We start from the raw sequence: 21,250 nt of genomic DNA, 5'->3' as shown, positions 1-21,250 counted from the left end.
AGACGATGTGAACCCACAGCAAGAAACCGCGCGAAGTTCGTTTTTAAGGCTTCTCCTATGTAGGCAAAAAATGGCTCCGGCTCTTGACTGGCTGCCCATGCAGAGCCCTTTCCAAAACAGATGTTTGGCACAGCTCCTGTAGGAGCCGGAGCCCTGATACTGACAAATCCCAAAGATTTGGTTCCCAAACCGTGGCCGGTGCTGATCACCAAACAGTCACCAGAACCTCACCTAAACCGCTCGTTTTATTCTAACAACAAAGCATCATGCCCAGCTCTTACTCTTTTCTTACCCGTAATCCAAACTCGTTTCATTTGATCAAACAAAGCAAGGAAGCCACACATCGGGCACCACCGCCCGGGTCATCTCCACTCTCCATCCTCCACCTCCGACCCTGGCATCTCGCCATGTGCGGTGGGTACTGCCGCCGCCAACGCGGCCCCGACGGGATGCCAGCCGTCGGTGGCCGGCGCCGGGGCTGCGGGACCGTGCTCGCTGTGCTGGCCCTGGCGGTGTCCGCGGCGGTCGCTTTCCTAGAGAGCACGGCTGGCGGGGTCTCCTATGTGGGGGACGGGTGGCTACACGAGTGTGCCAAGTGGGACGCCGAGGGCGGCCCACTACTACAGAATGGACTTGTTGTCCCAGGCGGTAACGGCCTTTAGTCCCGGTTACCGCGCCGGGACAACGATCCCGGGACTAAAGGTGCCACCTTTAGTCCCGGGTCATCGAGCCGGGACTAAAGAGGGACCTTTAGTCCCGGTTGGTGTTACCAACCAGGACTAAAGGCCCTCCAGCCGAGCAAACGTGGCCGCACCCTTTAGTCCCGGTTGGTAACCCTAACCGGGACTAAAGGTTCCTTTTCTTTTTCTTTTTTTTTTAATTTGTTTTCAGTTCAGTTACACATATTTGTTTAATATATAATATGTTTTTATATACATATTCTACGCTGCTAATATAAATACACGCACGCATATAATTACATCTAATTCTCATCTCGAGCATTATTATATTTGAATAAAGTATGAACATATATATATTATAGATATATATATGTATATATACAACACTTTCATAATCTTATTCTCGAAAATAACGATATCAATAAACATTTAATTTACATCATTTATTCCTTAGGATCAAAGTAGAACTCGCCGTTGGGATTTAGCACTTTTTCTAGAAGATATCCTACTATTGACTCTTGAACTGCTTTCAGATGGTCTTTTTGCATGACCCTTCGTTTCACCCATTCAGTCTTGCATTTGAAATAAAAGGAAAAGTATTAATACATATATATATATATTCATTTAAAAATAAATAAAAAATCGATATATACATACTCTGAGGACATCTTTAGGAGTTCTTCTTATGTGCGCAGTGATAAATTCACAAACGTAGTATACACACAAGTTATTACCTGGTTCCTGCCGCAAACACCACTGTACGAGAAGAAGATTATTCTCATCATCTCACACGTAAATTGAAGTACAATATAGTAATTAAACACATGGGGAAGTGTATATAGTACAACTTATTGGTATTTCAACTACATTAAGTGGTGCCTTGCAATCCTTGCGATGTTGCCGAATAAACTCTTTCCAAACCCTGTGCGACCAATAATGTACGATCGTTAATAAATTATAGCAAAGTCTATTCAATAATAGTTGTGCGTGAGAGATCGAAATTACCCCTAGATAATGTCTATCATATCTTGGTATAGTGCCCGCTCTTTTCTCAACGAGTCAAAGATTACTAACCGACTTGAGTTTAACTCAATGACAATGAGTATCCAGTGAAACCTGCATTGGTTTATACACACACGTACATGCATATAAGTTGTATTGATATTACATAAAATGTGTAGACTACATTATTATTAACACTTACTCAAAGTTGTACGGGAAAAGTATTGTTGTCTTGTCGTGCTGCTTCATGAAGAACATCATGATATTCTCCTGTGCTTCAGATACCCACTGCTCCTTGACAATAATACCAGTTTTAAATACGATATAAGGATCAATGAAGCCAACACTGGTGTCTTGTATTCTTTGGAGCTCTGACATCTGGAATCTGTATATAAATATAAGTTACATGTGAGGATAATTATATACACGTACGCATGGAAGTGAGTTTATTAAATAAAAGTAAGAATCACTTACAAACAAAAGGAGCTAATGATTGATTTGTCCAGAGCGTCAAGTGGAATAGTTGATGCAATTCTTCGAAACTAATATGTAAGATGTCATCGCCATGGAAGTAATGATGGTCTCTAAATCTGACAAAGATCAACTGCTCACCCCTGCCACACGCCTGCATGTACCACTTGTTGAGCAAGTACATTTGCGTACCCAATTCATTCAGAGCCACAGGGTTGTACAGACTTTTGCCATATTTATAAGTCTTCCAGGTATCAACTTCCAGGTTCTAGATTCGAGCTTTGCCCGTCAATTGATCCAAGGTTAAACCAGTATCTTTAAAAAAAGCATTAAGGGCTTGAACCAACACTTCTCCAGAGTTGTCTGGTCGATAGACTTCTATGTTGGAACCATATTCATTAGCAACAACAAGATTTTGCATTGGTTGCTTCTGTTGTCCGAGCTGTGGGACATCCTTCCCTGATGCTCTTTTCCTTTTCTTATCTGCATCATGTGACTTCACGAGGGAGCGGTCATAGTCTGATAGTGGCGAAGGCTTATGAAGTTCAATCATCTTTTTCTTGTGAGCATCGACCTTCTGCCTCAGCACCTCTCGTGGTAGGTAAAAGTACGGCTTCTCCTTAAGCTTCGCTTGACTCTTGTTTTTGGTATCTATAAAAAAATCTTTCACTTTTTTGTCTTCTTCAGCTGCTATTTGCTCATTAGTCTTTTCAGGAAGTATTTCTTGAGAAATAACTCTTTTTCTTGGGGTCTTCTTTGCCACTGGGACCTTAGACGGGACCTTAGATGTCTTTGTAGTGCGTCGCTGTGGAGGGGGTAGGGGCGGTGTTGGAGACCGGCGTGGAAGCGATGTGGCCGGTGTTGGTGGAGACTGGTGTGGAGGCATTGGAGATCGTTGTGGAGGCGGTGGGGCCGGTGTAGGAGTTGGAGATCGTTGTGGAGGCGATGGGGCCGGTGTAGGAGTTGGCGATCGCCGTGGGGATGAAGTCGTCTCGCCCCCCGTGATGCTGTGATGAGATGGGGAATGAATGATTAGGCTAGGCTAGGGGGAGACCCTGCTACAAAAACAAGTTGTGTGTCAATTATTTTTGAAGCCAATAGAAAATTAATGGAAAATAATATTTCATTCACTTTCATTCGTACCTAGGGTGAGGTAGGGGAAGCGGTGGCGCCCCAGGAATGATGATGAAGCGTTTGCGCCATTGAATAAATGTCTTCTCTGCTTCTCCTAGTGTCTTCTCCCCATCACCGCCTTCAATGTCAAGAGGAACATTGCTGTAACCTTTGAGCACTCTATCGACCGAGATGCTAGCATATCCAGGTTGAATAACTGACCCATGGATTCTTGGTGTCTTTGTTCGGTCTATTGGAGATACAACCCCGACAGCCACCATGATTGATGCATTATTACCATCTGGAATGTGCAGCTCACATGTTGTTAGAGGCTCGGTAATGTCATCAACAGGGAAGCGCAACCCAGCGTCGTCTTGAATAACTGGTATCTCCGTAGAAGCACAACTGCTTTTCATCTGACCAACGGGGCTAATGGTGACTCCCGGCGTTGATTGCAATTGCATTTGACTCATTGCTAGCTGCACTTGCCTCTTGATCTCCTCCTGCATTCTTGCCTCAAGAGATTTTTCTCGTTCACGTGATTCAAGCAATGCTTGTCGTGACTCATCAACAAATTGCTCTAATGCACGTATTTGTTCTGCCTCCTCATCCTTCTTTCTCTGGCGGCTTCTGTAGGTATCCTTATCTGCTGGGAATGCGTGTAGCCACGGAACCGCCCCATAGCCTCTTGTTTGACCACCATGTTTGGGATTCTCTAAGGCATATGTCAATTCATCCTTCTCTCTGTTGGGCTTGAAAACACCACTATCAGCTTCTTCCCTAGCATGAGCTAGTCTCTGTGTTGCTCTCTCAATTTTTTGGCCGAAAATTAGCTTGCCAGTGTCTGGGTCTAGGCTTCCCCCATGAGCGTAGAACCAATTCTTCGTGCGTTGAGGCCAGTTCTTCTTTATTGTTTCAGGTATGATTCCCTTGGCAGTAATCTCTGCTTCTAGGTTCTGCCACTTGGGAATAGCACTCCTATAACCACCTGATCCCATGCGATGATGGTATTGCTTCTGTCGGGCATTCTGCCGATTCCTCATCACACGTTCCTCACTGTCTTGAGATGTCTTGTATTCTATGAGGGCATCCCAATGGGACTCCAACTTGACAAACGCCTTAGCATTGAAATTCGACGTAGCATTCTTCAAGATAAACTTTTTATACAATGTCTTCTTCCAACTCTAGAATAATGTTGCCATCTTCTTCATTGTCCAATCCCTCACTAGCTCCTTCAAAGCATCATCTGCTTGTAATGTAAAATGCTGAGTGATATCTCTCCAAGCTAGGTTCTTGTCACGATCAGATACAAAACTAACATTAGGAGCGGATATCTTCTGCTTCCATTCACGAGCACTAACTGGGATCCTATCCCTTACAATGAACCCACATTGATTGACATATGTCTGAGCATGTGGTCCTAATGGTTTGTCGGTGTCGGTGTCGAATTCTGATATTATGAAACGGCCCTCTAATGGCTTTTTTGGCCCTCGGACTTTCCTACTTTTATCGGTGGTTGATGTAGATCCAGAGACCGGCTACATGAGTAGAAACACAACAATTAACAATAAATATACGTACGTATGCATCTATAAGAGATGATAGATAATCGAATATACCTCGCCAGTATTTTCTTGCGCGACAATTTGTTGATCTTCAACCACCGACATATTCAGGATATCCTCATAATCAGCAAAGTACTGACTCGTGTCATCTACATCCACATTGGTGCCAGCGTTGATAATATCCGCCATTATGTCATCACTCAAGTTATCATCCGGAGCAGCCATTTGTATCTTCAAGATAACACATAGATAGAATTACTATGGTACATAACATAAGTACATGTGATAACACATATAGAATTACTAAATCCAATTAAATATAATAACACATAATATTTCATAAGGATAAACAATAATAAGGTATAGGCTTGGAATCGAATCAAAAACACTTTCGATCCAAAAACATAGAAATAAGTACATGTATATATATACACATAGAATGATACAATATATTTTCTCTCTCTCTCAACACATAGAAATAAGTGCATATGTCTATATCTCTAGATATGCATGTGATACACATAGAATGTCTCTCTAGATACAATTTTCTCTCTCTCTCAACACATGAAAATAAGTACATCTATATATACATATAGAAATAATTAAGTACATATGTATACATATAGAATCTCTCTCTAGATATAATATATATAGAGAGATAGAATATATAATTACTAAATCTAATTAAATAAATCGAACATGAAATTAGATAAACTAGTAATAGATAATACATTTTAATCTAACATATATCAAAAACTATAATAAAAAACTATCTAAAAAAACTATCTAAATAAAATACTAATTAAATTTTAATACATTTAATCTAATATATAAAAAACTATCTAAAAAATAACTAAAAACTAACGATAAACTACTAATTAAAATTTAATACATTTTAATCTAACATACAGCCGAGACTTTGTAAAAAAAATCTAAAAAACATGGCCGATCGAGAGCATGCAGCAGATCAAGCAGAGTACTCGACGGAGGCCGTACGGTGGGCGTGCGGGAAGCGTCGGCGACGGAGGGTGGGGTCGGGTGCGGCGGCGGAGACAGGATGCGGCGTTGCGGGCCGGGAGAATGGCGCGACCGGGCGAGGGTAGACGACGGCGGCGCGGTAGAGACGAGCTCGACGACGGCGGATGGCGCGGCCGGGCGGGGCTGAGCGACGTAGGCGAGATCGAAGATGAACAGAACAGACGTTCGATATATATAGGCCGGGACCCTTTAGTCTCGGCTGGTAACACCAGCCGGGACTAAAGGACATTTAGTCCCGGCTGGTAAGACCAACCGGGACTAAAGGGTTGAACCTTTAGTCCCGGTTGGTCTTACCAGCCGGGACTAAATGTTAGTCCCGGCTGGTGTTACCAGCCGGGATTAAAGGTATTTTTAGGCGGGCACCGAAATTGCCGCCCACCCTTTAGTCCCAGTTCTTGATCTGGGCCGGGACTGAAGGCCTGAAAATTTTGGCAACCCACCAGCGTAATTGGAAAGGCCTGTGATTTTGATTTTGTTTAATACTAGGTTAATCAATTAATTCCATAGCAACTTCATTACTTTGCAATATTTATTTTAAAAAATAATATTGATTAACTAATTATTTATTGTAAATAGGAAAATTTTGTAACCTAAAGTTTTTAATTTCTTTTATGAATATAGAATATAAATGTTACTAATACTAAGTATTTTGTTAATGCAAAAATATATTTGTAACTTAAAATTAATAAAACTAATATTATTCGATAGGAAATTTATTATCACATTATTGTAACGTCAATGTTTCAATTTTGTCTCGGTTTTTAACCAAAATTGACAGGAATTTTTTGTTGAACCTATAAAAATAAAGAAAATATAGTATTTTTTGTTTTACAACTTTTTCAAATGAAAAAATGGCCTATATAAGGATTGTATATATTGATGAGCTTAACAAACTTGGTATTCAAAACTTTTCAATTTGAGACAATCTAGGGTTCCGAAAACTAGTTTGTAGGCGTGAAATTTAAAAATCACAAATTTGAACCATCTAAACTTTCTCAAATGGAAAGTTGACCAAAACAACAATTGTAGATCTTTTTGAGTTTAACAAACTTGGTATTCAAAACTTTTTAATTTGAAGTCATTTAGAGTTCATAATACTAGAGTCAAAGTGTTGTTTTTTCATTTGACCAAATTTGACTTGGTCAAACTTGCTCAAATGAGACACTAAATGACCTCAGATGAAAAAACTCTGAATACCAAGTTTGATCATCTCAACAAGATCTACAATTGTTACATAGCTCATTTTCCCATTTGAGAATTTTTTATCAAACACTAGTCACAACTTCTTGAATCTCATATAGACTTTCTAAAACTATGTCACACACTTGTGAAATTTGAACTATATTTTGTTCAAGCTTTCTCAAATGAAAAAATGGCCTATATAAGGATTGTAGATATTGATGAGCTTAACAAACTTGGTATTCAAAACTTTTCAATTTGAGACAATCTAGGGTCTCGAAAACTAGTTTGTAGGCGTCGAAATTTAAAAATCACAAATTTGAACCGTCCAAACTTTCTCAAATGGAAAGTTGACCAAAACAACAATTGTAGATCTTTTTGAGTTTAAAAAACTTGGTCAAACTTGCTCAAATGAGACACTAAATGACCTCAGATGAAAAAACAATTGTGAAGTCATAACATATTACATAATATCCGTCTCTAAAACATAATATATTAAACATGCATCGTTGTATCATGCGGGCACAACAGTGAATTTCTTCTTGACGTATGACCCTTGGTTATGATCTTGTCGTAACCATGGAGTGTCTTCATCATTTAACATGATGCTTGGATCTTTCTTCACTATGAAGGGTGGAATTCAGACATTTCTTTCGTAATCTTCTAACATGTCTGACTTGTCTTCAATTCCCACTATATTTATTTTCCCAGAAAGAACTATGTGACGCTTTGGCTCATTGATCATTGAGTTGATGTCTTTGTTTTTTTCCTCTCTTTGATTTTGTAGACATGTCTTTCACATAGAACACCTGACTCACATCGGCAGCAAGGACGAATGGTTTGTCTTTGTACCCAATATTGTTGAGGTCCACTGTTGTCATTCCATACTCTTTGTCGACTGTTACCCCTCCTCCGGTCAGCTTCACCCATTGGCACCGGAACAAAGGGACTTTAAAATTAGGTGCGTAGTCTAGTTCTCATATATCTTCTATGCGGCCATAATATGTTTGTATATTCTTATTTGGATCTGTGCCATCTATGCGAACACCACTATTTTGATTGGTGCTCCTTTTATCTTGGGCAACTGTGTAAAATGTATTCTCATTTATCTCGTACCCTTGGTATATGAGGATATGCCATGATGGTTGCCTAGCCAATAAATATAGTTGCTCATCAATATTGTCATCGCCTTGACATTCTTTTCGTAACCAACCACTGAAACTTTCCATGTGCTGACGCCTAATCCAAGCTTCAGTCTTCCCTGGAAACTTGGATCGTAAGAACTCCTTATGTATCTCGATGTACAGATGCACCAATGATGAGTTCTGAAGAACTGTGTAGTGTGCTTTATTGAAATAATCATCTTCCATGCTAATATATGTTTTCTTCCCTAAAGTTCCTTTACCACTGAGTCTCCCCTCGTGTCGTGATTTGGGAACGCCAATCGGGGCAAGGTTAGGAATAAAGTCAACACAGAACTCAATGACCTCCTCTGTTCCATAGCCCTGGGCGATGCTTCCTTCAGGCTTAGAATGGACTTTCACATATTTCTTCAAGACTCCCATAAACCTCTCGAAGGGGAACATGTTATGTAAGAATACGGGTCCAAGAATACTAATCTCCTTCACCAAATGAACTAGGAGGTGTGTCATGATATTAAAGAAGGATGGAGGAAACACCAACTCAAAGCTGATAAGACATTGAACCATATCATTTTGTAGAGTAGCTAGTTCCACTGGATTGATTGCCTTCTGAGAAATTACATTGAGGAATGCACATAGCTTCACGGTGGCTAGACGTACATGTGGAGGTAGAATTCCTCTTAAAGCAACTGGAAGCAATTACGTCATAAGCACATGGCAGTCGTGGGACTTTAAGTTTAGGAATTTCTTATCTGGCACATTTATTATACCCTTTATATTGGAGGAGAATCCCGATGGGACCTTGATGCTGCTTAGACATTCAAACATGCCGTCCCTCTCTTCTTTGCTAAGCGTGTAGCTAGCAGGACTTAAGTAATGACGTCCATCATCTGTCTTCTCTGGATGAAGGTTGTTTCGTTCTTTCATGCCCTGCAAGTCCTGGCGTGCTTCAAGTGAATCATTTGGCTTCCCGTACACACCCATGAATCCTAACAGGTTCACATAAAGATTCTTTGTCAGGTGCATCACATCGATTGCATTGTGGACCTCTAGGACTTGCCAATAGGGTAGCTCCCAAAAGATGGACTTCTTCTTCCACATGGGTGCGTGCCCCTTAGCATCTTTGGGAACAGATTTGCTGCCTTGTCCCTTTCTAAATACTACTTTCACATCCTTGACCATTGCGAGTACATCTTCCCCGGTTCGGTTATGAGGCTTCTTCCGGTGGTCTAGCTTACCTTTAAAATGCTTGCCTTTCTTTCTTACTTGGTGATTCAAAGGAAGGAATCGATGATGGCCAAGGTACATGATCTTTCGACATCTTTTCAAATATATACTGTCAAGGTCATCAAAACAATGTGTGCATGTATTATATCCTTTGTTTGTCTGACCTAAAAGATTACTTAAAGCAGGCCAATCATTGATTGTTACGAACAACATTGCTCGTAGGTCAAAGTGTTCTTGTTTGTACTCATCCTAGACACGTACACCTGGTTTGTTTCATAAAACTAGAAGTTCTTCAACTAATGGCTTCAGATAGATATCAATGTCGTTGCCAGGTTGCCTCGGACCTTGGATGAGGATCGGCATCATAATGAACTTCTGCTTCATGCATAACCATGGAAGAAGGTTGTAGATACATAGAGTAACTGGCCAAGTGCTATGACTAGTGCTCTACTCCCCAAAAGTATTCATACCATCTGTACTTAAGGCGAACCTTAAGTTTCTAGCCTCATTTGCAAACTCTGGAAATTCCCTGTCTAACGCTCTCCACTGGGACCCATCAGCTGGGTGACTCAGCATATTGTCTACCTTATGGTCTTCTTTATGCCACCGCAACAACTTTGCATGGTCTTTATTTCTGAATAAACGTTTTAAGCGTGGTATTATAGAAGCATACCACATAACCTTGGCAGGGATTTTCTTTCTAGGACGTTGTTCACCCTCGACGTCACCAGGATCATCGCGCCTGATCTTATACCGCGATGCTTTACATACCGGACATTCATCCAAATTCTCGTATTCATTGCCATGGTAGAGGATGCAGTCATTAGGACATGCATGTATCTTCTAGATTTTTAATCCCAATGGGCAGACAACCTTTTTTGCTTCGTACGTAGTAGTGGGCAATTCATTTGGCTTCGGAAGCATTTTCTTTATGAGGTTCAATAAATTCCCAAATGCCTTGTCGGATATACCATTCTTTGCCTTCCACTGTAGCAATTCCAGTGTTGTACCCAACTTTTTTTGCCCCTCTTCGACCGTCGGGTATAGCAACTTCCTATGATCCTCAAGCATGCGCTCGAACTTAACTTTCTCTTTTTCACTTTCCAATTCTTGTTGTGCATCACGAATGGCATCGCCAAGAGCATCACCGAGATCATCTTCTACCGCTACCTCTTCTTCATCTCCTCCCATTGTAGTATCATCAAAGGCACCATACTGAGCAATAATGTCATCAATATCTAAATCTTCTCTTTCACCTTCTTCCATCATTACCCCGCTTTCTCCATGCTTAGTCCAACATATATAGTTTGACATGAAACCTGACTTAAGCAAATGTGAATGAAGACTCATTGAGCTTGAATATTCCTTTAAATTCTTACATAGGGCACATGGACAGCACATGAAACCATCCCGCTTATTTGCCTCGGCCACACCTAAGAAATAGTGCAAGCCCTCAATAAAGTCTTGGGAGCGGCGATCGGCATTGTACATCCAATGGCGTGACATAATCTGTATTACACGACAAATTATGAAAACTTTGAACATAATTAAGTATTTTATTACACAACATAAATGACACATACACGGTTGATTAATTAACTAAGCCTGGCTACAACGTAAGCAATCCCAACTATCACTAAACAAACTAAAACTACAATGCACTTCAGTAACATAATTATTTCGTGATCGTACGCAACTAAAACAGACAAATCATTCTTCTGTTGAATATCAATAAGCTTCTCTTGCTGGCTCACTGACTCATCAGCAGCAGCCGCTACCTCAAGCGCACCCAAATTCTGCACGTATGTAGCATAATCTTCCTCCCAGTACCAACCATCGCATCCATTGCCCTCCCACTGAAATTAAAGTCAAAAAATATTTAGTCAAAAATATTCAAGAAAAGCAGGTCAATTAGCCATAATTATAAAATGCGTAAGAAACTCACATCGCGATCCGGGCACTTGTAGAAAACACGACCCTTGTTGGGTCCCTGTCTCTTGACTCGGTACTCCATCACAATCTTCTGCTTACACTTGCCGCAGATAATGAGAGGAAGTTCTGGCCTCAGTCGTTTCGCAACCGAACGAGAGGCCGAGGATCCGGTACCAGTTGTCATCTACTTTCTATACTTATTTTTGCAAACTAGTGTAAATTTCATATTTTTTAAAATGATATATTTAAATAAAACTAGTACGGATTTCACATGTTTCAATAAATAACCATCCGTACTAGTTGACCTTGCTTACGTGATCATCTTGGTCAGCATTTCTCCATCGGACGGCACCGTACTTGGTCAAGGAAGAGCTCTGATTCTACGAGAAAGGGAACACGGTCTTCCACGACCGTTGCCGCTCTCCCTCGTAGAATCAAAGTTCCTTCTTGACGTCCGTTACCGCTCGGCAGAGAACATGTTGGCCGAGCTGAACACGGTCCGCAAGTTCAACTAGTACGGATTTTCTATAATTTTCTAACTATATACTAAGTTTTCATTTCATGAAAAATTTAATTCTAAAAAAAGCATAATTTCTAAGTAGTTCATTTCATGGAAAAAATAATTCTAAGTGACCTGCTCGATATCGGCGAGCTCACGGACGTTTAGGTTGCCGAGAATAGTAACATTTGTAGATGACATTTATAGGTCTGAAGTTATCAAATATTCATCAAATTATAGCTCAAAAACATGTTTCAATAAATAACCATCCGTACTAGTTGACCTTGCTTACATGATCAACTCGGCGAGCATTTCTCCACCAGACGGCACCGTACTCGGCCAAGGAAGAGCCCCGATTCTACGAGAAATGGAACACGGTCTTCCACGACCGTTGCCGCTCTCCCTCGTAGAATCAAAGCTCCTCCTTGACGTCCGTTACCGCTCGGCAGAGAACATGCTTGTCGACCTGAACACGGTCCACAAGTTCAACTAGTACGGATTTTCTACAATTTTCTAACTATTTTCTAAGTTTTTCATTTCATGGAAAATTTAATTCTAAAAAATAAAAGGCATGATTTCTAAGTATTTCATTTCATGGAAAAAATAATTCTAAGTGACCTGCTCGATATCGGCGAGCTCGTGGGCGTTTAGGTTGTCGATGATAGTAATATTTATAGATGACATTTGTAGGTCTGAAGTTATCAAATATCCATCAAATTATAGCTCAAAAACATGTTTCAATAAACAACCATCCGTACTAGTTGACCTTGCTTACGTGATCATCTCGGCAAGCATTTCTTCACCGGACGGCACCGTATTTGGCCAAGGAAGAGCTCCGATTCTACGAGAAAGGGAATACGGTCTTCCACGACCGTTGCCGCTCTCCCTCGTAGAATCAAAGCTCCTCCTTGACATCCGTTACCGCTCGGCAGAGAAAATGCTCGCCGAGATGAGCACGGTCCGCAAGTTCAACTAGTACGGATTTTCTACAATTTTCTAACTATTTTCTAAGTTTTTCATTTCATGGAAAATTTAATTCTAAGATCACGTAAGCCACCGGGGACAAGGATAGCACGTGCTCCAGCGAGGACGAGCGAGGCGTGATTTTGATGAACTAATTTAACTTTTGTTTATCCAAACATATATGCAAATCATCATGTGATTTTGAGCTAAAAATGACATAAAATCATAATAAAGTCCAACATATAAAGTTACACATGCATCTACATCGCAAAATGAGATAAGCTACTGATAAAACATAAGAGGATTAAGTTTGTTACCTCCAAAATCGAAGAGCAACACCAATGGAGGGGGAGAGAGCAAGAACAACAGCAAGCTGAAGAACAGAGGCAGTGAGTTTGAATAGAATGGCTCGGGCTCGGGAAGGAAGAAATGAACTGAATTATAGGCCGTGATGATTAGTCCCGGTTAGGGGTTCAAACCGGGACTAAAGATTAATCTTTATTCCCGAGGCATCACCCAAACTAGGACTAAAAGCTTTAGTCCCGGTTGGTATTACCAACCGGGACTAAAGGGTCCTTTAGTTCCATGAGCAAAAAATGCCGAGGCTAATGCCAAAAAGTCTGTTCTCTAGTAGTGGCCGGTTCCTGGCGTCCACCTCCTTCGGCGGCGGTGTGGCGGAGGTGCGCGCCGGCGAGGCCGAGGAGCGGGTGGTCGTGGCGGACCCCGACGCGGCCGGCCGCGTCTCGCTGGGGCTCGCGATCGACGCGCCCAGGCGGCGCCTGCTCCTCGTCTACGCCCACCGACTGCCGCGCTTCGGCTATGCCGCGCTGGGCGCCTACGACCTCGGATCGTGGCGCCGCCTCTTCCTCACACGCCTCGACGTGCCAGGTGGGTCTCTCGGCCGCACGATTTCCCTCCCTGTTTGCTGATTACTGTAGGATCGCGTGCCCTGTTTGTTTGGCTAGAGGGAGCAGCCACCACCCACTGACGGGTGGGCCTCCGTCTGCGCCGCCGCCAGAATTCGTTCGGTTGGATCACAGATTTTATCCGGAATGTTTTATGGAAGGAATTAAATTTTGTCTAGACTTCCATGAATGTCACTTGTTCAATGCTGGACAGTACGTAAAAGAGAAAAACAAACAGCAACAGCAGAAATTTCTAGTGAAGTGAAACTCACGTATCAGTATAAATTTGGAAAGTTTTAAGAAATCATGTTAAAATTTTCGCAGAATGAGCGTTATTGTTCAGGACACATGAATTTTGTTTTTCAGTCGTTTTCACGTATCAGTGTACTGGTATTCTAGATTTTCTTCGGTGGACAAAAAGTCCAAGCACACATTCAGAAAGTTAGACCGCTCGAACGTCTCTCGTTTCCTGTAGATAAATCGTTTCGATTCCTCTGATATTTCGACAACGGACAACCTATCCTGTCATTTTGGTACTACTAGAGTGAAATTCGTAATTCCAAACGTGCAGACTAATTTGGTACTTTTTACGCATCAACTTCATCGAATTCCCTAGCATGTTCCTAGACTTCATGATGAGCGTATATAGTGCTAGTTTAAACCGTGCAGGAATGGTGTGATTACGCCATCATTCATCGAGGGAACGGACATCATCGTTTATGTGGTTGTCACAACGCTGCATATGCCTGCATGCTTTCTGTTCCCCTTTTCCTCCTGATCTTACACTCCCCTAATGAAAATTTGGTGGTTTCAGCCAGCACATACTTAAATTTTGTCCATAACTTGCGTACCTTCATGACCGATCCTGTTTGATTTGCAGGTGAATCTACATTCCCCGACGATGTCGCCGCCGACGATGACGGCAACGCCTACGTGACCGACGCCAAGGGAAGCAAGATCTGGAAGGTCAGTCCGGACGGCGTGCTGCTCGGCGTCATCAAGAACGCCACGTTCGTGCAGCGACCGGGGCTGCGGCACAACTTGGCCGGCCTCAACGGCATCATACACCACCCTAACGGCTACCTTCTCGTCGTCCACACCTCCGGCGGCGACCTCTTCAAGGTCGACCCGAAGACAGAGACCGTGCGCGTCGTCAAGGTGCGGGGGTCGCTGAGGCAAGGGGACGGGCTTGAGCTGCTCTCCCCGACGAGGCTGGTTGTCGCCGGCATGCCGAATCGGCTGGTGGAGAGCTCCGACGACTGGGAGACCGCGAGCGTCAGCGGGCAGTACGTCGGGCCGATCCACCGGGTCGGGTCGTCGGCGACGGTAAAGGACGGTGACGTGTACATCAACCACATTGTCGGGTTCGGGCTCGGCAAGAAGAAGACGCACGTCCTTGCGAGGGCGGTGTTCTCGCCGTTGGCCGCAGCGAGTTGACGGCCGGCGCCTCCGCGCGCGCTCCGTCGTGGGATAAGCAGTCGCTTTTTGCTTAAGCGGCAGTTCATAGTTCCATACAGTTGCAGACTATACGTACTTCAGTGTGATATAGAGATGCTCATACTTTTATTTTGACACGTTGCTCGAAGCTGCACGATTGTTCTGTTTGATGCATGCAAAACATGTACATGAATCCTTTCTTGGGTCAATTCAATTCTGAATTAGCTGCCGTGATATGTAATCGACGTCTTGGGTCTTGAAGATTGTTCAGCCCGCCGGACACCCAAAAGGGTGAATTGGGATGTGTAACTTGGGTCAGTGGCAACTGGTAAACATCCGCTGCAGGCATGCAGCAGTTCGAGTCAGTTCCCGAATTGCTTTATTTAGGTCCTGTTTAAATCCCTCCAATTTTTAAAAAATTGGTTTTCAAAAACTGAGTGGGATCCAAATAGGCTAATTTTTGTCTAGTTTCTTGTGTCAGTTTTTGACATATTCTTAAAAACTAAGAAGCTATTGATACCCAACTTTTGTCAGTTTCTTGTGGCATGTGAGCAATAAATGAAGTCAAATTTTTAAAAACTGAGGGATCCAAACACCCCCACTAATTTTTGCTCAGAATCTAGATTTTAGAAACCAGAGACAAAAACTAGTTTTTAAGAATCTAAAACTCATCCAAACATGCCCTTATGCTCAGTGTGCAAAATAGTAGGCTAAAGCGGCACTATATAACATATAGTAAAAGTTCGTATTCCACAAGAAATGCTATACAACACACATGTGTTTTAGCGCAAAAAACACATGAATTTTTATGTCTCTCTCTCCCTCTCTTTTCTTCTGTTTTCTGACTTGTCTGGTCGGAGAGAGATACGGATACGGATACGGACATACGGTCACGAGCGCTGCTGCAGGTAGAGGCAGGCGTGCACCCCATCCACTTTCCTGCCTTGTGGGCCCCGCGCACTCTGGAGTCTGGACGGCGTGGACGCGCTTCAGGGCCGCACGAACCCACCGGTCCTCTACGTATACGCGTGCGGCTGGACCCGATTTGTCCTTCTGTCCTTGCATAGAAAAAAATTTATTTCTTGTAATCTGTGGATCCGTGATCTTGTGATTTGTGATTGTCTGAAGGTAGAAGAAGGCTGGAGGTAGAAGGAAGCTATTGGATTTTAATTCTATAGTGCAAAAAAATTCATGTGTTGAAACTGCATAAAACACATGCAGCATGTTCGCTTGCTCGTATACGATCGTGGATTATAAGCTAAAATAGTATTTTTCTCTCACACCAAACCAGTCAACAGTAAATAATCCACGATCGTTTATGGCAAAACGAACAGGTTGGTTGTTGGGCAGAGAGACTCTTTATCCACTACATCAACCACGGCAGCTTTTGCAGCTAAACAAAGCTTCAGGGCGAATGAATTAAGCTTCACGGCAACTCATGCTACAGTGTTTGAGAGGAGGTGAAGAGCTTCGCAAATCGCCACTGTTGTGGCTGCAGCCTTAAGTGCAGCGTTAAATTGCATTCTTACTGTTGTGAATTGCGACTAGCTCCTGGGGAAAATATTGCTCAATTATTTAACGAACACATCTCTTATAAACCGTATTTTCACCTTGTTTTTTCGGTCAGAATAATATTTTTCTCTCACAACAAATCTGTTGGAATAGTGTTTCGACTTGTTTTTTCAGCGAAACGAACGGAGCATAATCGACGAGTTAGGCTTTGTTTAGTTCCTCCTAAAAGTTTATATCCTATCATATTAAATGTTTGAACACATGCATATAGTATTAAATATAGACTAAACATAACTAATTACACAGATTACGACTATTTTACGAGACGAATCTTTTAAACCTAATTAGTCCATAATTTAATAATAAAGTGTTACAGTAACACATGTACTGATGACGAATTAATTAGACTTAATAAATCCATCTCATGGCTTAGTGACGAATTATGTAACACGACACACCACATGATATTTGATATGACACCTCCGAGACTATAGATCTTAAGAAACTAAGGGCCTGTTTAGTTCCCAAAAATTTTCAACCTAAAATGTCATATCGAATCTTGCTGCACATGCATGGAGTACTAAATGTAGACGAAAAAAAAACTAATTACACAGTTAGGTGAGAAATCGCGAGACGAAACTTTCGAACCTAATTAGTCCATAATTAGATACTAATTACCAAATACAAACGAAATGCTACAGTATCCAAACAGTAGCCGAACAAAAAAATTTTTGCAACTAAACACGCCCTAAACAAGGCCTTGCTTTCCGTCACATATCCTTCCTGTCGTATGAACTGATCATGCTAACTCGCCAGCCGCCAGCGCAGCACCACAAGTCCACAAGCTCCCGTTCATCTGCCGTCACCGCAAGATCCACAGGCTCACGGCTCACTTCGGTCCCTCGCCAAGGCCCAAGAGTCGCCATTGCCGTGCAAGTGCAAGCAACTGCTTCCCCGTCCTGCCGTCCCCCAACCTTCCCAGCCGCCCGCAGTCCCGACCAATGGAGAGGCAGAGGAGCCCCTCCACCTGCTCCAGGTCGTACCACTGCCACCACCTGCTGAGCCCAAAGAGGCTCCTCCTCGTCTCCTTGGCCTCCTTATCCCTCCTCTTCTCCTTTCTATTGGCCTTCCACCACGGCCGCCCGCTCCGCCTTCCCATCGCGTTCGCCACAGCCCCAGCGCCGGTTCTCGTTGGTGGTGGGGGTTACTGGGGCGACCCAGCGGCGGTGGAGGTTGAAGAAGCGGTTCTCGGGCTCGGGAGAGAGGATTCGGTCGCGGGGGGAGCCCGCCCCGCTGTTCCCGGAGACTTGTCGGTGCAGGAAGCTGTTACTCCAAGACCAAGAGGGAATGGCACAGCACCCTCGAACGGTGAGGTTTTCAAAGGGCAAAAGATCGTGGATGCTGGAAACCACTCTTTTGGTTTTGGAGGCTTGGATTCGGCTGTGGAGGTGAAAGAAGCTGCTCCTGAAGGTGGTGGTGGTGGTGGCGAGAGGATGCCAAAAGATTCGATTTCAGAGGGACCAATCTTAGCAGAAGGCAAGAATCTTAGCAAAGAAACTCTTGGTTTGGCAACTGCATCAGCAGAGAAATTGGAGGGAACGGGGTCTGCGGGAGCTGTCAATTTCTCCATACAAGCTTCAGTTCCCGCAAAGGGGCCGAGAGACGAATTATTGCAGGATGGACATGCTGACGGTAGTCCTAATTCCTCTGTGCATGGAGCTTATGCTTCTGAACAAGGGGAACGATGGGAAAGCTCAGATCATTCAACAGTGAGGTACAAAGCAGCTCCAGCTCCAGTCAATCCAACTAAACAAGACCCTAATCTGAATCCAGAAATGCCCGCGAGCAAAATTGATTTTGGGCAAAGCAATGCTGTAAAGTGTGACGTTTCTGACGGGAGTTGGGTGTTCGACGAGAGCTATCCCCTCTATGCGAGCAATGCGTGCCCATTTATAGATGAAGGATTCAGCTGTGAAGCTAATGGGAGAATGGACCAGAGCTATATGAAGCTGAGGTGGCAACCTAAGCATTGCAGCATTCCAAGGTGTTGTTGCATTAGGGTATTTTTCTCGCTTCTTTGGTTGCTTATTAGGAATTTAGGTATTACTAGAAGTTTGCCATTCACTGACTTATGTGATAATTTTAGGTTTGATGCTAGGAAATTGCTTGAGATGCTGCGAGGAAAGCGACTAGTGTTTGTCGGAGATTCCATTAACAGGAACCAATGGGAATCCATGATGTGCTTGCTGAGTATGGAAATCTCAGATCCTGCAAGGATTCATGAAACTCGTGGCCGCAAGATTAAGAAAGAGAAAGGATATTACAACTTCGAGTTCTTGGTTCGTATGCTCTGTAGCTGATGCAGAACTAGTCTGCTCAGTGTCTTGACTAGTGCATAATAGCCATCTTGGTGTCATTGTTGCAGGACTATAATTGCAGTGTGGAGTATCATGCCACACATTTCTTGGTGCATGAAACCAAGGCAAGAATGGGCCAGAAGGGCACAATGACGCTACGGATCGATACCATAGATCGGAGCTCATCAAGATGGAAAGGTGCTGATGTGCTTGTGTTCAACTCTGCTCATTGGTGGTCACGTCACAAAACAAATGATGGGTGAGGGTTGACTAATGTGAAGCAATGAATATAGTCCTTGATCAAAATGAAATAAAATGCATTCTTCAATATTCTTGTTTCCTGTAACCTTGCAGAGAAACCCTAGCACCTGATGATTACATATCTGTTGCAGAGTGAATTTCTATCAAGAAGGAGATCATGTTCATCCATATCTTGATGCCTCCACTGCTTTCCAAAGAGTACTAATGACGTGGGCATCGTGGGTCGACCACTACATCAATCCACGGCAAACTCGAGTGTTCTTTAGAAGCACATCCCCATCGCATTTCAGGTTTGCTCTTCTACTGTTCAATCTGACAGGAACAACTTGAGAATTGCTGCTGTCTCCTTTATGGAGCATTTGGTTGTAAGATTTACCATTGATTTCAGCGGAGGAGAGTGGAATTCAGGGGGACACTGCAGAGAGAGCACACTAGGCCCTAATGACAGCCGTGTATGGCCAATGCCTGAGATAAACGTGATGCTGGAACAAGTCTCAAAGCAAATGAAGAATCCTGTGACAATTCTGAACATCACTGATCTATCCAGGCTAAGAATGGATGGTCACCCATCTGTTTATCGACGGAAGGGAGTAGATTTAACAGCTTCGAGTGCCCAGGACTGCAGCCATTGGTGCCTTCCTGGAGTCCCAGACACATGGAATGAGCTGCTGTTCTACCATCTAGTGTCCTCACGAGAATAGGATGCAGTAACAAGGGGGTGACCACTGTCTTTTTCCTTTTCTGGATAAGCCCTTATATGTTTTTTCCTCGGTAAATGTTAAGTTGATTCACTGATTGTGAAAAGATAGCAATTGGTCAGAGATTCAGATGTCAGTTGTAATTGTAAATGTAAGTTTATTCATTGACTGTAAAAAGAGAGCAGTTGGTTGGATGCCATATAGAATTCAGAGATTCATTGACTGTAAAAAGAGTGCAACTGGTTGGATGCCTTTTAGAATTCAGAGGTTTGTTACAACGTTTATGATCCTCTCCTCCTCTCTTCTCTTTAAGTACTCTATCATATACTAGTATATTGTCCGTGCTAACGCTACAGTGATATCAGGTAATACAAATCAAATTACTAAATGTGCTATATATGTTTTGCTACTCAAACATGGAATGAGATTGACTTGTGATTCAAAAAATGATACGAAGACAACAACAACAAAAAAAAGTCAAGCCAAGCCTCATAACTATCCAAGCATGTAGACAGACTCAGAGATAGAAGCTCGAGATGCCAAGCTTGTCCATAGAAGCTAGAGATGCCAAGCTTGGACAAGGTCGTTTACAGGCATGTTTCATAGAGGATTTAAACAGCAACAACATCTTTTGTTTCACAGACTTGGGAAACCAAGGCAATGATCCCAAATATACAGGAAAGCAGATCTTTGAGAAAGCATGCTTAGGAGTCGGAATTGTTTGACAATGGATTAAAGGCCACCTGGTCACCACAATCCAAGTTATCTCCATAGTAGCAGGACAATCATAGTAGCACCAAAGCCAGGATATCTCTTGGACAAGTGTCATTCTTGGTGGGGTTTCCAATTATCACAAAAACATTGCTTCCTCCAAATAGTTGCTTCAAATGCTAGGGTGACATTTAGTTCCAGTAACTCTGGGTGGTTCAACGTATCCTGTTTGAAACTCTTACTGATGATACCATAGTTGTAGTTCCTGGGTAACATAAACAAGCAAATTCAAAAATCGTCAATCACATAACCTGCTGAACTCTTAACTGAAACTATCTTTGCTACTGCTACTGTGCAATCCAGTGATCCAACAACATAACTTCTATACTTAAAGAGATATATATTCAAAGATATACGTGTAAGATGGAGGCAGAAAGATGGAGAGCTAGACTGTCAAGGAAAAAGAAGCCAATAGCAGATAAATGGTGTTCGGTTTTTCACCAGGCATTGCACACTTAGTTGTTCTGGCTGCGTATACTTATAAAGAAACGGTGTTCA

The 21,250-nt window shown here is 42.7% G+C and overlaps 2 protein-coding genes across 3 annotated transcripts; both read left to right on the top strand.

The window, feature by feature from the left end:
* The first annotated feature begins 407 nt into the window (after positions 1-407).
* LOC136506090 (uncharacterized) lies at positions 408-15,275 on the top strand. The gene is made up of 3 exons (XM_066501219.1): positions 408-609; positions 13,445-13,699; positions 14,597-15,275. The coding sequence occupies exons 1-3, from the start codon at positions 408-410 to the stop codon at positions 15,151-15,153; spliced, it is 1,014 nt and encodes a 337-aa protein (XP_066357316.1). The 3' UTR covers positions 15,154-15,275.
* Positions 15,276-17,538: 2,263 nt separating this feature from the next.
* On the top strand, positions 17,539-20,250 carry LOC136504470 (protein trichome birefringence-like 6). 2 transcript variants are annotated; one of them, XM_066499409.1, is made up of 5 exons: positions 17,539-18,709; positions 18,824-19,004; positions 19,091-19,281; positions 19,415-19,573; positions 19,672-20,250. In XM_066499409.1, the coding sequence occupies exons 1-5, from the start codon at positions 17,667-17,669 to the stop codon at positions 19,982-19,984; spliced, it is 1,887 nt and encodes a 628-aa protein (XP_066355506.1). In that variant the 5' UTR covers positions 17,539-17,666; the 3' UTR covers positions 19,985-20,250. The 2 variants fall into 2 exon arrangements, with proteins under 2 accessions (XP_066355506.1, XP_066355505.1); XM_066499408.1 differs by having other exon boundaries at positions 18,812-19,004.
* Positions 20,251-21,250: the final 1,000 nt, after the last annotated feature.

Source organism: Miscanthus floridulus, chromosome 14, assembly GCF_019320115.1.
Source record: "Miscanthus floridulus cultivar M001 chromosome 14, ASM1932011v1, whole genome shotgun sequence".
NCBI lineage: Eukaryota > Viridiplantae > Streptophyta > Magnoliopsida > Poales > Poaceae > Miscanthus > Miscanthus floridulus.
This window is presented reverse-complemented; position numbering and strand designations above follow the sequence as displayed.